This window comes from Nomascus leucogenys, chromosome 16, assembly GCF_006542625.1.
Source record: "Nomascus leucogenys isolate Asia chromosome 16, Asia_NLE_v1, whole genome shotgun sequence".
In the NCBI taxonomy this organism is placed as follows: Eukaryota; Metazoa; Chordata; class Mammalia; order Primates; family Hylobatidae; genus Nomascus; species Nomascus leucogenys.
Genome location: NC_044396.1, coordinates 5,773,843 through 5,790,883, shown reverse-complemented (window position 1 = coordinate 5,790,883; position 17,041 = coordinate 5,773,843). Strand labels below are relative to the sequence as shown.

Below are 17,041 nucleotides of genomic sequence, written 5' to 3'. Positions count from 1 at the left end.
CTTCCCCAGCCCCTGGTAACCATCATTCTAGTTTCTTTCTATGAATTTGACTATCTAGATACGTTATGTAAGTGGAATCATATAATATTTGTCCCCTTGTGTCTGGCTTATTTCACTTAGCATAAGGTCCTCAAGGTACATCCATGCTGTAGCATGTGCCAGAATTTTTCTCCTTTTTAAGGCTGAACAGTGTTCCATTCTATTCCATTGATTCTTGACGATATATGTACGCATGACATTTTGTTTATCCACTTCTCCATGGATGGACACTTGGGTTGTTTCTACCTCTTGGCTATTGTGAATAATGTTTCTGTGAACATGGCAAGTATCTGTGCCAGGTCCTTCTTTTTTGTTTGCAACGAATTCACATTAAAAAAAAAATACCCTGCAAACATTAAGCAATTAGGAGTGAGGATGTGGTAAAATTGGAACCCTCATGCACTGCTGGGAGAATGTAAAATGGTCCATAGCAGCTGCTATAGAAAACAGTACAGAGGTTCCTCAAAAAATTTAACAGAGTTACCATAAAATCCTGCAATTCCACTTCTGAGTAGATACTCAAAAGAATTGAAAGCAGGGCCTCACACAGATATTTGCACACTCCTGTTCAAGCAACATTATTCACAATAGCCAAGAGGTAGAAGCAACCTAAATCTAAAATCATTTCTTGTTGATCGGTGTTAATGAGCATGCATTCTGTCAGAGCCTTGTGGACATCTGTCTCTGTGTACTGTTCCATGGTATGGACAGTGTTCGCCTAACCCAAACTGAGGTTCGTGTAAGTACGTTCTATAATGTTTACGTAACAACAAAATCACCTAAGGATGCATTTCTTTTTTAAAAACACTTTATTTTAAGTTCAGGGGTACAGGTTTGTTACATAGGTAAACTTGTGTCATGGGGGTTTGTTGTACAGATTATTTCATCACCCAGGTAGTAAGCCTAGCACTCATTAGTTGTTTTTCCTGATCCTCTCCCTCCTCCCACCCTCCACCCTCCGAAAGGCCCCAGTATGTGTTGTTCCCCTCTATGTGTTCGTGCGTTCTCATCATTTAGCTCCCGCTGATAAGTGAGAACATGTGGTATTTGGTTTTCTGTTTCTGTGTTAGTTTGTTAAGGATAATGGCCTCCCGCTCCATCCACATCTCTGCAAAAGACATGATCTTGTTCTTTTTTATGTCTGCTTAGTATCTAAGGATGCATTTATTAGAAGGTATCCCTGTCATTAAAAAACACGTGACTATAATATGGAACTAACAATCTGTTGTTTACCTTTTTATACATATCAGACCAAACTGGAATGCAGGACAAGCTCCCAAGCAGGTAGAAGAGATCAGCGCTTGTAATTCTCTGTCCCTTGTTCTGCTTCATAGAACATCACTATTCCCAAGAAATAGCACTTCCTGTGATAAAGGAGAGACAGCATTTAGGAAACTATTTGAAGGAACACATATATACAACTCCATCTCGGGAAGGCTGTAGGAAAAAGATCTGCTTTTGATTTGATGGGCTGTACTTATGGAAAAGAGTTTTAGATCTTTAACTCATTGTTCCTTTATGAGGTAGCCATGTATGAAGTTGGGCCTCTTGGAGATACACTGGACAGTGTCATTGATGCCTGTGATTACAGCACACTGAAGGGATTAAATCATAGAAAAGATGCCCAATTCTGGAAAAATGAGATTGCAAATACTATTGTCTTTTCTTACTGGGGGTCAGTGCTATTGTATATGGTTTGTCATAAACAGTACCCAGGTGATTCTGCATGGCAGAGGAGCCTCTTCACTGTTGAAAGAAAGGAGAGGGGGAAGAGGGGAAGGAAGGAAAGAAGGAAAGAAGGAAGGAAGGACCAACCTAATATAAGTGAGGCATGTGTAAAGTGCTTTATTCAGTCCTTACAGCAGCCTTGCAGGGTAGGTTCTCATCTCTATTTTACAGAAGAGAAAACTAAGGCTCAGAGAGTTAACTAACTTGTCCAAGTCATACAGCTAATAAGTAGTTGGTGTTGGATTCAAAACTAGGCTAAGCCTCTTTGCACAGAACTTTCTTTGCTGAGCTGGTTGTTGGGTCCTCAGTGGATATAAACAAGACCAAGGAGATGGTGCAATTATCTAAAGATACTCAGGATAACCTCTGCTATTGGATAACCCCCCACTCTGGTACTGGCTTTTCTTTTCTGAAAGACAGCATTGGTCCATATTGCTTGGAGGAAAACTTAATAATTTCCTGGAAACACGGAGGTGTAAGAGAAGCCAACTCAAACTATGTAATCCCAAATATGAAGGCAATGGCGGGTCAACAACGAGAACATCTTAAATGGAAGATAGATGTCAATCTCTAGAACAGGAAACACAACAATTTATACACATTCCAAAAGCAGTCCCAGGGGCTTGTTCGCTACCAGCAGTTTCCCAAAGATTACGCCTTCTGCAGAAAACACATTACCCAACTTGTGTCACCCTTCAGCTATGTCAGAACAGCTGCCGTGGAAGTTCCCTTTAGATTAGAAACCGCCTTCAAGAAAAAGAGGCCACAAAATGGACCTTGATGGTCTGTTCATCCAGGCGGAATTCACTATTCACTCAAATTGAATGGTTAGAAATAAGTCTTTTTATATATGCCCAGGTCATTTGGGCTTTCGGGGTTTGTTGTTGTTGTTGTTTGCATAAACCATACATGAGATTTAAGGGTTTGTTTTTTGTTTGTTTGTTTATTAGCCAGGGTAAGAGGACTATGGTGGGCAAGGGAGGAGTTTGACGTGTAAAAATAAGTGCAGGATTCTGTCAGGATAATGTTTATTTTACTTCACTTTCAAGGACATTGAGGTATCTGACACATTACCAACAGAATCTAGTAACATTCTTTTTCAAAAAGCCCAATTTCACTTGATGTTTCCACTATTCCTTCATAGAAAACTACATATTTCAGTTTTATTCTACTGTGGCTAATATGATTTCATGGCCCTTTTTAACTTTCTATCAGGAAGCAATGTGGCAGTACAAAGGATTATCCCAAAGCCATAAAGACTTAGGATAATTTTATTGCTCTTGAAACATCATCCCCAAACATATGTTTAGGGTAAAATCTGGTAAAGTGCAGGCCAATAACTCATTTTGCTCTCAAGACTATTTTGAGTGGCAGTAAAACAACGTACTTAACCAAAGTTCTGCTTTGCTCGTGCCAGGTATTATCCACTCATATCGCAGCTTCATAAAATCATCCAGGGCTTCTGAGCTGAATGCATGCGGCTACCTCATTGCTTTGAAATCAGTGGCATTCTGATCTGGTGGGATAGTTTTACCAGTGATGTCGTCGGAACATATTTGCTTATTTATCCATAGTTCTCCTAGGAAGAACGGTGTTTGTCATGGTACCTTGAAATGTAAAGAGTTTGAGCTCATAAAATCAAATTGCATTACAGCAAGACTTCTTCATGATTGTCCCTCATTCCATTAAGTTGCGATTTTTAAAGGCAAAACAACATAAGTAAATTTTGCTTATGACATTAGATTAATCAGTGAATTCAGAATTGCAACCTGTGTATCTTAGGTGTCTATAAAAGATAATTATTTCTTTAGACATGCTTATATTGGATTTGATTTAATATAGATATGGTTATTAGATTTTATTACCTAGAGAAAAAAATCCCATCATGATTTGCCCAAAATTAAGCCTGTAGTTTTGCAAAAATTATAGTAAGAAAATATATATGTATATGCATGGTAGAAACTTCTTCAGCAGTGGAGGGATTATATTAATATGTCCCACAATGTCATGTGGCATAGCAGTGCCATTTAAATTTGGAATTTTTTAAAATTCTGCAACCCTTTCTAAACCCAATTCCTAGCAGTTTCAATGAGACTTTCATCTGAATAAATCATGTACAAGTGGACTTAAAAAAAAAAAACTAGAATAGCCTGAACTCCTTTTTCCCAAGAACTTCTCTCCACTGCATGCATTACTGTTCCTTCTTTTTGTATCATGAGTGTGAATTATTTTCATGACTCTTGGCTGTAGCCAAAATAATCTGAGCTTGCTTTCTATTTCTAATAACTATGTGCCACATAATAATATTGTTATTATAATAATTGTTATTATTATTATACTTTCTCTTCAGTAGAAAAGTGACTGGACCAATCCAAAAAGAACAAACCTCTTTTTTCTCTGATTCCCATTTTCTTCCATTGCAGATTGGATTTGAGGCTCCTCCCCTCCAGGGACAGGCTGCAGCTCCAGCGAGTGGCAGTGGAGCTGATTCTGAGCCAGCTCGCCATATCTTCTCCTTTTCCTGGTTGAACTCCCTAAATGAATGATATTCATTCCAACTGCTGCCTCTCTGTCTGCCTGGCTGAGATGCATGTGGGCAGCAGGAAGCCCAAGTGAAATTAATATTATGCAGATGATGAAAGGGACCTCTGAACAGGATTTCTGCAAACATAACCCAAAACTGTAATTCCAGATGACTTATCTAACATCTTGGGAGGAAAGAATATTGTGAGAAAATAGTTGCAGAAAGCACTGGAAATAATAAACTTGATCTTACACAAATCTTTTATTGTGTGGAAAACATTGTGAAGGGTGTGTATGTGTGGTACATGTGTATGTCAGTAACAACTGGCAAATGGTGAAAAAAGTGGTCACTATGCTCTTGTCTCTCATAGGCGCTTTTTGTTATTATATTATAGTAGCTCTCATTTCCTTTCCTCTTTAACAGTGCAGGTGGTCAGTGAAAATCAGTGTCAACTCAGAAGTGACTGATTTATCAATACATGGACAAAAAGTAAATCATTGACCAAAGCTATGAAATGTTTCACAAAGTTTTCCTCTTTTGCATAACAGATGTCACTGGATGTACATTCAGAAATGTTCTTTGAATTTGGTGACACTTTCATGGTCCAGAAAGCTGAAGGCCTGGGCATCTCTTGTGACATTTTTCTAATATTAGTTTTAGATTTTCACATATTAGGCACTTTAGTTGAATCTTCCAGCAAAAGCTGTCTACTTTCTCTTGTATTCACTGTGGCACCAATCTGGTAAACTGTAGAACAATTGCATGTATTTAAATATATATACAAACATATCACACATTAAATATATATATTTAAATCATGCTTTGTTAATATTTGTCCCACCGTAATGCCTCCTTCAGAACATAAGTGTAACTTTACTCTATATGAACTCTTAAATAAATGATGTTTTTAAAAGCTTCATCTTATAATGATTTATTCAATGTTCTGTATTATCTTATTCATCCATTAGTTAAGTGTATTTCAAGGGTCCCAGGATAAGATGCATCTTCATACAGACAAATTAATTTTGAAGTATTAAACATTTGATTGAATTGTTTAAAGCTATAACTAAACTACCAAATGTAAATGCACTGTAAAACTAATTAAATGTGCTGCTCAGTTTTAGAAATGAACAAAGGTAGTTCCTGTTCCTAAGAATAAAAGTGATTAGGGTTGACATAGGCATAAATGTGGAGGATATTTGTGTAATTATTAAAGTCAAAATGTTCTTCATAAGAAAATTTTTCCTATGTGACATTTTATAATGACTAAATTTAGTCGTCTTAAGTGGAGATGCTATTAAGTTTCTCTTATTAGATGTAGTCATTGGAAAATAGCTTAGAAAAAATAGTTTTGTGGTACCAAAGTAGTAGTTTGACAGAGTGAGTCTTGCTCATAGAAAAAGAATGCAGCATTTTGGCCATATAGTTTGGAAGAATTTCTACCTTGACACTTCTCTCTTCCTTTCATCTTGTCCCCACTATCTCCAATTATTTCACATCTTTTAATCGATCAGGGCTAAATGTTATTTCCATGATAAAATGATCTTCCCTTTTAGAATTACCATGTTTTAGAGATGCTGGGAGCAACTTCCTGAATTATTAACTCAACCTCAGAGCAGTAGTCCATGGCACAGAGATGGGCCCAACGTGATTACAGGGTCTGTGTAAGCCACTGACATATGTTTGCATTTTTAGTGGAAAAATATAATGCAGGAAGTTTTGTTTTTCTTTTCTGGTGCTGAAGACAATTTGGAGGAAGCTAAGAGATGAGAGTATTTCCAGTGTATGAGCACCGAAGAGAAAAAATAAAGTCATGATTACCTTTGCAACTTTTATTAAAAATATAAATATTCAACATTCTCTTACACAACCAAACTGACCAAGGACTGGAAAGATGTTTTATTACTGAAACGTTTACAAGAAAAAGTTGTTTCAAAGAGCTTACAGATTTAGTCTTACCCACCCAAGAGAATGGCATTCTCTTTGGCTCAGACCACAAGAAAAACAGTTGGGTGACTTCTGTCTGCTTTTTCAAACAAAACGTTTTCTCACAGGTCTACATTCTCTTTAAAACACCACTATAAACACCTGGAAACGGAAACTAAACGTAGACAAAACGAATAACATTGTGTTGTTACTGCACTTGAATACACTTTGTGCATGCTAACTAAGGGGTATAGGCTCTCTCCCTCTCTCCCTCTCTCCCTCTATGTTTCAAGCTATATAAAAATAAACAAATGGCATAAGAGCAGCGCTATGGTACAGAATACTGTATTTTATTTTTATTTTTGTGCTAAATGCAGATTCTTTTTGGCCAAACGCACCTTTTTATTTCCCAATAATCTCCATGAGTTTCCTGTTGCTGTGGGCTTGCTGCGCTAACTGCTCGGCCCTGGCCATTTCCAAGACTTCCCGGAGGAGGTGGAAGGTGAGATCCAGGGAGATGGGAGGCTCCTCGGACCGCCTTTCTCTCTCCGGTGCCTCCTGGTGGCCGCCGAAGGCATTCTCAGCGCCGCGCTCCGCGGGAGCCGCGGGGCTGTCGAGCGAGCGCCGATGCAGCAGCTGCTGCTGCAGCAACCCGCGGAAAAAGTTGGCGGTCGCCTGTTCCGGCGAAGGGCGGCTGCCGCTGCCGCCGGCGAGGAGCGAGGAGGCGGGCGAAAGGGGAGCGGCCGGGCTCTTGTTGAGGTTCCCCAGGCGGAGGAAGTACTCCTCTCCCATGCGGAGCAGGACCGGCCGAGCCTGCGGCTGCTGGGGCTGCTCGGACTGCGGCGGCGGCTGGAAGAAATCCAAGGGCTGAGGGTACTGCGGCGCCTGCCGAGCTCCCGGGACCGGCCCGCGGCTCAGGAGCGCCCTGCATGGCGGGCAGGGCAGGAGAGCCACCAGCAGGACGCCCGCGGACACGAGCAGCGGCAGCCGCATGTTAGGGGCACTCGCTGCGGCACAGAGGTGGGCGGAGGGCGGAATGAGGGAGGGGAAGAGAGAAAGAAAGAGTTGGTCAGAGTTTGCTCAGCTGGGAGGTGCACACGGGGTCTTCCTACTGGACTACCTTAGACGTGCTGGGCTCTGGCCTCTGTGGGTCTGATGGGCGCTGTCCGCGGTGCTGAAGCGCCTGGGGAGCGGGGATAGGGGGCTCCTGCAGGGCTCCGCACCTAAGCTCACGCGCTCGCCTTCTTTCTAGACTCTGAAGGGACGGTCCCTGCGTCGTCTTCCTAACGATCCTCAAAACTAATTTTCCCGATCCTAGAGAAGAGCCACAGATTTAAGATCCCACCCGCGCTGACTACCTGCCTTCCGGATATTTCAGCATTTTTTTCCAAATTGAGAACTACTGCCTCCTGGTTCTCCCTCTCCACTCCTGCCCTTGCTGCCTTACCTCGGGGGTTAGGATAGAAGGGGGTGGGAAGCTCCTTTACACAGCCAGCAAGGAACAACTGGTAGCACGGATAACGAAGAGCAGCCGTCTAAGTTTGCTTTTGCCACATCCCAGCTACTATTGTAATCTTAAGGAACAGTCCGCGAACACGCGCGCACACACACGCACGCAGGCATACACATACACACACACACACACAAGCATACACACACGCACACACACACACACGCATACACACGTACACAGCCAGGGGCAGCCGGCTCCGCGGCGCACATCGCGGCAGCTCAGGCAGCGCAAAGTTGGTGGCGTGTTCCGTCCAGGCGCTCCCTACCTTCCCAGGCGCTTCGCAGGTGAGCCGGGTGCTGCCACCTCTCTGCACAGGGACGTCTCCGGGGCTTTCTCTGGAGGTTGTCTTCCTTTCTCTTCACTGTTCCCACTTTCTTTTTCTTTCTCTCCTCTCTTTCCCCTCAGTCTCTCAATGGACTTGGTCTCCGAGTTTCTCCACTCCAGAGCCTGGAGTGGGATTTTATAGTGTCGACCCTCTTCAAAAACCACGCAGCATTTGCCTAATAAGCTGACGCTCTCTTGACAGCTCGATTGCGTGCTGCCTCTGCTCCTGCATAAATCATAGGGCCCTGCCAAGGAACGAGGGGCAGAATTTTGCTATCTCAACACTGAATCTCACATCCAATTATATCAACAGATATTTATCGCCTCTTGGTGACGTCAACGAGCCCTAAAATGGAAGGGATTCTTATGACTTGTCCATTGACAAAAATTCTTGAATGAGATTTCCCAAGTGTGAAAACATATTGACCTCTTACTATGAAAGGCCATATTAGGAGTGTGCAAAGAGACAGCGAATGGGAGGAGGAAGGGGAAGTGGGAAGGAAGGGAGGTGTCCCAGTGCAGCCCTGCCAGGAAAGCAGCAGCCAGCTGGAGGGGGTGGATCTGGATGCCCCTTCTCCTAACCTCCCTGACCAGGTGTCTCTGACAACACCTCAGTATCTGGAAATATCCCTTTGCTAGAGACAGAGTCCCACCATCTTTCTGCCTGGAAAAGAATGAAGCATCAGGAGAGGGGTGTGCAGGAACATCCAGCTTTTAAACGTCTATCTGCTTTTTCCTCCCAAGAGCAAGCACATAAAGGAGTTATGAGCCTGCAGAAGCAAGGCCAATAAGTCTCTCAAAATGCAGTTCAAGTTTTTTAAATGATGACAAGAGCTACTCCCATAGTGAAGGGGCACAAACCAGGGTTAGTAAGGGGTGCGGCAAAGATTTTAGGTTATCTCAGAAACTCTCTGCTCCTTCTTTGTCTCTTCTCACAATCTAAAATTAATTGTGGACTCCCTTTTCTATTCCCAAATTAAAGAGAGAGAAGGCCAGTGAGAGATGCATGAGTTAAACAAGCTTTACTTATTCTACTGAATGCAAACTCAATGAAAGGCATCCATTCTAACTTCCTAATCTATGTTGAAAAAGGCTTAAACTGCTCGACTATAGGGCTAAATTCATCAGTTACATGTTTTCATTGATCAATATTGAGTCTGTAAAAAAAAGTCTCATTCATTTCACCTCCAAATACTATCAACATCCATAATAGTATCCACATCTGGGCCACCCAGGTTCTTTTTAATCGTTTCCTTTTCCAAATGCAAATGTGCTTCATGTGAGCCTGTTAAATAAATAAATGCTCTCTAACATGTCGCAGAATGGAATGGAGTGCTAAGCCTGTAAAACTATACTCAATTTTTGAATTAATTGACACTATCATATAGGTGGGAGGCAGTTACCTCTAATTCTGCAATTCAAAATGCAATTCCAAGTTCTTGTGCCTGTGATTCAATTCAGCTTCCAAATAACCATCAGAGTTGTTTATCGGAAATTTCCTCCTCCTCATTTCTGATTACTTCTGCTGCTTCCTTTGTAGCTAATGTGACAAATGATGCAACGCATATTTCAACTTCCATTTTGGGTCTATACCAATCCACAACTGCTCTTAGGAACAAAAGGAAGGCAGGGAGAGAAATGCTGACAATTTGCAGAGAAGCCAGCCCATAGTTGGATCACTGAACCATGTTATGTACTTTTGACACAAGAGAACAGAGAATGTGCCTACTTGGAAAGATGTGAGTTGTTAATAGAAGATCATGATTATGGAAAATGGTTGAGTTTCTGGGAGAAAGCTATGGTTTATATCAGTAGGAAAGCACACAGAACCTTAGATTTTGTTATTGTGGGCTTTTTTTTTTATTAAGCTGGAATGGGTTCAACATTTTTGCTTACTTTCCCTTATGACCTGTTTTTTGACCCCGTTAGCAGATTTCAGCTTGGATGTCAATCTGGAGGTGAAACGTTGACTTGGAATAGGAAGTTTCAGTGCAGTAAATGGATACAGAAGATAAACTAGGAAAGGGATGTGGTTATGAGTTTAGCTGGGGAGGTCTGGGAGGTTCTTCCAGAGAAGACACAACAAGTTTTGGGCTCTGACTAACCCCATGCCCGTACCAGCCTCTCTCCCATTGGGCTATCTGGGGGATATTGTTTTAGTATAACTCCCTCATCACTGTTGAGTCCTTGCTGTGAGATTTTCTTGGGGTAAGTCATTAACGGAGCCAAAGTGGCTCCAACTAGGGAGTAAGGAAAAAAATGTTCCTGAACCCCAGAGGAAGAGAAGCTATGCACAGCCACAATTTATCTGTATTTGTCTGTTCTCACACTGCTAATAGAGACATACCTGAGACTGGGTAATTTATAAAGGAAAGCAGTTTAATGGACTCACATTTTCACATGGTAGGGGAGGCCTCACAATCATGGCAGAAGGCAATGGAGAAGCAAAGGCATGTCTTACATGGTGGCAGGCATGAGAGAGCATGTGAAAGAGAACTCCCCTTTCTAAAACCGTCAGATCTGATGAGACCTATTTACTATCACAAGAACAGCATGGGAACGACCCACACTTATGATTCAGTTACCTCCCACCAGGTCCCTCCCACAACACGTGGGAATTATGGGGGCTACAATTCAAGATGAGATTTGGGTGAGGACACAACCTAACCATATCATTATCCAAAATGTATATTTCATTAAATCACCCAGTATTCAGATTAGAAATGACTTAAAGAGATCACTTGGTTTAAATGAGAACCAGAGAAGTTAAGTGACTTACCTGAAGTCACTCAGCTAGTTAGTGGTAAAGTGAGAATTAGGACCCAGCTCTTTTGATTGCCAGCCCATATTATTTGCATAATGTAACAATAACTTTTGGACTTTCTTTTCCAGCAGAGGCACACAAACTGAGGTGAAAAGATGAATTTTAAAACATTTTAGAGCTAGAATCTCACTTTCTTGCCCAGGCTGAAGGCACTGTGGTAGCTCACTGCAGCCTAGAACTCCAGGGCTCACGTGATCCTCAGACTCCTGAGCAGTTGGAATTATAGGCATCAATCACCATGCCTGGCCTGAGAAGATGCATTTAGATAAAGTAATATATTCACACACCAATTGTGGAGTAGCTTTTTGTACATTTTCCTTATTTGATAAACTAAGGCATGAGAATGCAGAAATTCTCTGTGCATGCTCGTGTCTGTGGCACCTGATTTTCAATCTGTGTGTGCATACATTGCAATTTACTTTTCAGTATTACCAAATTAAAAGCATTAATTTGATTATTCTGCCTAGGTGACCTTTGAATAAAGTGATCTTTGGATACAGTATGGAGGGTGAAAGGGATTCTTAAAATTATAATATAGATCTATGATTTGAGAAGTAACATAATGCAGATAACTTAAATGTGCCATAAACTAAATATCCAAATCCATAGAAATCACCACTGACAGATCTGATCTTACATGTAAGAATAACTTCTGGAAAGGAGTCATTGGAAAATCAATCTCAATGCTTTTAGAACCTAAAAACAGAATCCAAGAAACATGGGCACAAAAACAGGGATTACTTCATGTTTTAAATCATATTTTTCAATGGCTACATAATATACAGTATAGGTAAATTAAAACAGACCCAACACAACAGTCTAATAAAGAAATATCAGAAATAATAGGTAATTGGTGGGCATATTTTTGTCACTCACATCAACTTGTACCTTCACAAGCTTCTATTAGCACAGCTCGTGGCGAACAAACACCATCTCCAAGTTGGCTAACAGAAACATTTGTTGAAATGAAACTACCGTTTCCAATGACAGCCTTCAGAAATGCCTAGGGTGGACAGGTGGTTTGGTAATTGTTTGTAACTGTTCTTTAGATAGATTAAGTAACTGCCTTCTGCTTCCACAGGAGGACTGAGGAAAGGCTCTCAAACAGCAAAGTATCTAACTGCTTCACTGGCAACAATAACTTTTGTTAGTCTCTTCTGATTATGAAAGCCATATGTGCTCTTTGCAGAAAACAGAAAAATCAGAAAAGCATAAAGAGTATAAAATTCCTCAGAATATCAGAATCTAAAGATCTCCACAGATAATTAATATTTTGTTGTTTCCCTTGAGCATTTTTCCTGAACTCATAATCATAATTTAGATAACACCATGTTCTTAATACTGAATCTCTGCTTAAAAAAAAAAAACTCTCATTTTAACATTTAAAATAATTGAGATAGTAAATTTTAAATGTTCTCATCGCCAGAAATTGGTAAGTAAGTGAGGTAATGGATATGTTAATAACTTGATTTAGCCATTTCACAATATATGCATATATCAAAACATGTCATACACCATAAACATATACAATTTTTACTTGTCAATTTACATTAATTAATTCATTGCAAAATAATTTGTTGAAGAAATCTTCCCCAGATTCCTATATGAGGTTCAGCACCTGTGCTTTATATTTTCCTAACAGCATGAATGTCCTTCACTGTAAAGCTCACAATAAGTTACTGGTACAATATGTACCTCCTTTGCTGGACAGTAAACTGTGTAGCAGGGCTTTGATCATCTTTGTAAGTTGCCATATCCATTTCTCTTGCCCCAAACATGGTAGATTCCCAGTAAGCCTGTTGAATTAATGAAATGCAGAAAATCTGTTGAATGAGTGAAATATAAAAATTACCCACAAACCGTACATATTATCCAGACATAACTAAATAACATTTTATAGTTAAAATTTTATAATCTACTTTTTTCCACTTAAAATTACATCTCAAGCATTTTCTTATATCTAAATGAAATCCTTTTTTTACTGCGTGGTATTGCATTAATATGTGCCAAATTTTCTATTCATTCTTCATTGTTGATCACTGCCCTAATGACCTGCTTTTTATTCTTTTTCATTTTACCCTTGCACTTTTAAGTAATATACCCACAGAATTATTTCTTGATTCTTCAAATATAAACAATATCTCTTAACTCTCAGATTGTAAGATAAGATTATTTATCCCTTCAACTTTTCAGACACCCTCCTGCACCTTGATCTCTCAGTCTCTTTCATCTATACTTTTACTTCTAAATTGTCCATATGAATTATTTTTATAATCATAGTTAAATCTCCCATGCTTTTGTGCTTTTACTATAATTGATTCTAGACTTGATCTTAGCCAAAAGGCCAAGAAGCTCTAGATAGATGTAGATAGATGATAGATAGACAGATGATAGTTAGATAGATAGATTCTAAAAGTGGGAAGTCAGTTATTGACTATGTAAATTGTTCACTGAAGAATAAGATCATAGACTGATTACATTTCCTATCTTGTTTTTTTTCCTACAATTTTCTATTGACACTTTTATATTTTTTATAATCCCAGTTTGGTTTTTTCCTAGAATTACAAGCCGCCTTAATTTTGTTTTCATATTCTTTCAAATTTTCAATCATGATAAGTAATCTATTAAGTCCTCCCCCTCTTTTTAAGACCTCGATCCTTGAGCATGCTAACCTGCTGCCTTCAAACTAGTTACTTTCTAAATCTGACACACAGGTTTCTTCCTGGGACTTCTCTTTTCTTCTTCCCTGGATTGAATTCCCTGTCCAGAATCACAGGACTTTTTCCCTTTTGATTTCTGAATTTTATTTTGCTGGAGAACATCCTCAGGTAACTTTCTAGGAAAGGATGTATGAGAAGCATGTTTTCTGACTCCTTGCATTCCTGAAAATGGTTATATTTTACCCAGATATTTGAGTGATGCTTTACCAAGGTATATAATTTCAAGTTAAATATAATTCTCTTCTAGAACTTAAAGTATTATTCTCTTGTGTTGTATTATCCAGTGCTGCTGATAAGAAATCCAGTATCATTCTAATTTTCCTTTTCTTTCTTTCTTTGTTTTTCATGGAGTCTCACTCTGCTGCCCACGCTGGACAGTGTAGTGGTGCGATCTCAAATCACTGCAATCTCTGCCTCCCAGGTTCAAGCGATTCTCCTACCTCAGCTTCCCAAGTAGCTGGGACTACAGGCATGTGCCACCATGCCTGGCTAATTTTTGTATTTTTAGTAGAGATGGAGTTTCACCATGTTGGCCAGGCTGGTCTTGAACTCCTGACCTCAAGTGATCCACCCACCTCGGCCTCCTAAAGTGCTGGGATTACAAGAGTGACCCACCATGCCCAGCCTGATTCTCATTTTTCACAGGACCTTTTTTCTTATTCTCTCTTGAAGCTTTTAGTCTCTTCTTTTTTTGTTGATGTTCTGAAATTTTAGAATGGTCTTTGGGTCTTTTTTTCATGTACTCATTTTAATTTGGAGATTCTTACTCTTCAACGGTGAAAAAATACTCCTGTATTATTTATATTTTAATTTTTTCCATTTTCTCTATTCTTTCTTTTTGGGGATTTCTATTATGAGATGTTCTCCCCTCTATTGGCCGTCTGTGTTTACTATTTTCTGTCCTGTTAGAACTTTTAGTTTGCGATTCTACTTTCTAAGATATTCTTCAATATCTTCCAGCTCTTCAGTTACTTTCATTTTACAACTGTATATTCAACCTCCAGACTTTTTATTCTTTTTCCATTCCTTTTTCATAACTCCTGTTCTTGCTTTACAGTGGAATGTTCTCTCCGATTTCTTTAAGAATGTTAACTAGAAGGTTTCTAAGTTTTCTTTCTTTGCCTGAATTATCTATTCCATCCGTGGTCATTTAAAAATCTTTATTTATCTTAATTTCTCAATTTTATGTTGGGGATCTTTGTGAAATCCCTGAAGGCTACCCTGTGTATGATTGGTAGCACTCTCATGTTTAATAGTTATTCAGTACAAAGTTGATGAAGAACTCTATGTGCAGGATAAGGAGCCTGCTTCTCGCCAAGCAGCCTTCCTTCCAGGGTGATCACATGGTGAGCTAGTCTTTACTCAGGATACCCATGAATATCATATTGTAGAGAATTCCTCTCTGTAGCCATTCAATTTTATTTAAGAAAAATGTATGTATTAGTTTTCTGAGTATGCCATAGCAAATACCAGACTGGATAACTTAAACAGCAGAAATTTATTTTCTCCCTTCTGGAGGCCAGAAGTCCAAGATCAAACTGTCAACAGAGTTGCTTTCTTCCCAGGCCTCTCTCCTTGGCTTGTAGTTGGCCATCTTCTCCCTGTGCTTTCACATGGCCTTTCCTCTGTGCATGTCCATGCTTCCATCTCCTCTGCCTACAAAGACATCAGCCATATTGGATTAGGGCCAACCCATATGACCTAATTTAACCTTAATTACCTCTTTAAAGGCTCTGTTTCCAAAAACAGTCACATTCTGAAATATGGGAAGTTAGGACTTCAACATGTGAATTTTTCTACATCTAGGAGACACATTTAGGCCAATAACAATACACCTGGCGATGTTTCTTTCTTTGTTTGCTTGTTGCCTGACAGGCAGACATTTGAACGTCTGGCATTATCCACATGGGATGAGAAAAGCTGGTGGAGAGGTTGACTCTTCCATATACAAACTTTCAAGTATTCCCCATATTTTTGACCCTTTTCTCATTCCTGTCTTTGGCGAGACTTGGAGGTTCTGAGCCTTGAGCCCCTCCTAGGCTCTGCAGATGGGCTCCTTCCTCAGCTGCCTGCCTCCTACAGCCACTTCATCTGCATTTTCCTTGGGAGACACTGCGTCTTCTCTGTCCTCCTCCTTCCTGTCCTTTTGTGGACCCCTTACAGCTGCTTTCTCTTCCTTGCTTCCTCAAACACCATCTTGTCTGCTCTCATTATTTCAGAAGTTTGCTAAACCCTCTCACCTGCTTACATTTTTTATCCTGTTATTTTCATCATTTGGGGTTTATACTATCATTTAATGGAGTCCCATAGAAATGAGAGGTAAACACACAAGCATTTTGAAAGACCCCTCTGAATGCAGTATGGAGGGTACATTGGTGGGGCCAGAAGGCAGAAAAGAGACTTATGGTCTTTGGGTTATTAGCCTTGGGCCTCCACAGAATGAGCATCACAGGCCCAGGGAAAACAGGAGGTGCGGAAGGCAAGGGCAGTGTCCCAGGAGCCCAGGACTCTCTACCTGTGGGCAGCCACATCGCTGTCCACGTTTTGGTGGGGACAGTTCCCCATCAATCAAAAATTCTGTCAGCACCCGTGAGTCATCACTGAGTGTCTTATCTCCTTTCCTGAGAAAATGACGCCGACTTTGTTACCTGTGTGTCTATTTTTCCATAACTTGAGAAGTAACTGACCTGGGGAAGATGACTCAGAGCATCAGAAAACCAGCACGTTTCTGCTTCTCTTACAAGCCCTGGTCTTGACAGACACGATTGCCCTTTCTATTTACATCATAATACATCAATTGTTCTGTTTCAGACTCCAGGTAATGGATTGAGGGCAGTGAAAGGATGTGTGTGAACTTTCTGTCATGAAAGACAATTTACAGGAACTAATCATCTTACAACGGCCACTCAGAAAAAGGAAATTCATCAACCAGGCACCCCAAACAGGTATTTATATTCATGAACATCACTTGACTCTGAAGAAAGAGTTCCCAAAGAAGCCTCCTAGAAATGTTGCTGGTGTCATAAAAAGGGAAGGGAAAAGTTAAAGAAAAGTTAAACTCATATTTTACTGCAGAATTTGTTAGTGTTTTTAAATTTTTATTCGGCAGTGTAAATCCCTAAGTCTTTAGCATTTCCCAGACTCATTTGACCACAAAACATGTTTATCATTAGACTAGCTGGGAAATATAAGCCCAAAGGCATTTTATAAGGAGTCCAGCCAGACTTTTTTTTCTTTACCATTTGATATTTAAGTTCATGATTAGAGCTACTAGTAATTTTCTACCACTCCAAGGAGAAAATTTTAAATGTCACTTTTTGCCCTTGAAGAGAGAGTCTCGGGGTATGGAAACTTGTCGGTTTTCACTGCTTCTGAGGATTACCTGCCCTGGGAAAGGTCACCTTCCGACAAGAAGCTGCCAAACCTCTACTTACCAGCCATAA

The 17,041-nt window shown here is 40.2% G+C and overlaps 2 protein-coding genes across 5 annotated transcripts in view; one reads left to right on the top strand and one right to left on the bottom strand.

The window, feature by feature from the left end:
* TRIM55 (tripartite motif containing 55) overlaps positions 1–5,204 on the top strand; it is a 49,504-nt gene extending 44,300 nt beyond the window's left edge. For 2 of the 4 annotated variants that reach the window (XM_003274803.3, XM_003274801.3), the window contains one exon: positions 4,191–5,204. In XM_003274803.3, coding sequence (XP_003274851.1) covers positions 4,191–4,313 — 123 coding nt within the window. In that variant the 3' untranslated portion in view covers positions 4,314–5,204. The remainder of the gene's footprint in view (positions 1–4,190) is intronic. The other 2 variants (XM_003274800.3, XM_003274802.3) reach the window with 1 other exon arrangement.
* Positions 5,205–6,108: 904 nt separating this feature from the next.
* Positions 6,109–8,427, bottom strand: CRH (corticotropin releasing hormone). The gene is made up of 2 exons (XM_003274809.4): positions 7,996–8,427; positions 6,109–7,224 (listed from the first exon to the last, which is right to left on the bottom strand). Exon 2 carries the CDS (start codon positions 7,208–7,210, stop codon positions 6,620–6,622), a length of 591 nt encoding a protein of 196 aa, XP_003274857.1. The 5' UTR covers positions 7,211–7,224; positions 7,996–8,427; the 3' UTR covers positions 6,109–6,619.
* Positions 8,428–17,041: the final 8,614 nt, after the last annotated feature.

Coding starts and splice junctions, on each gene's coding strand:
- CRH (XM_003274809.4), bottom strand. CDS start 7,210: ATGCGGCTGCCGCTGCTCGTGTCCGCGGGCGTCCTGCTGGTGGCTCTC.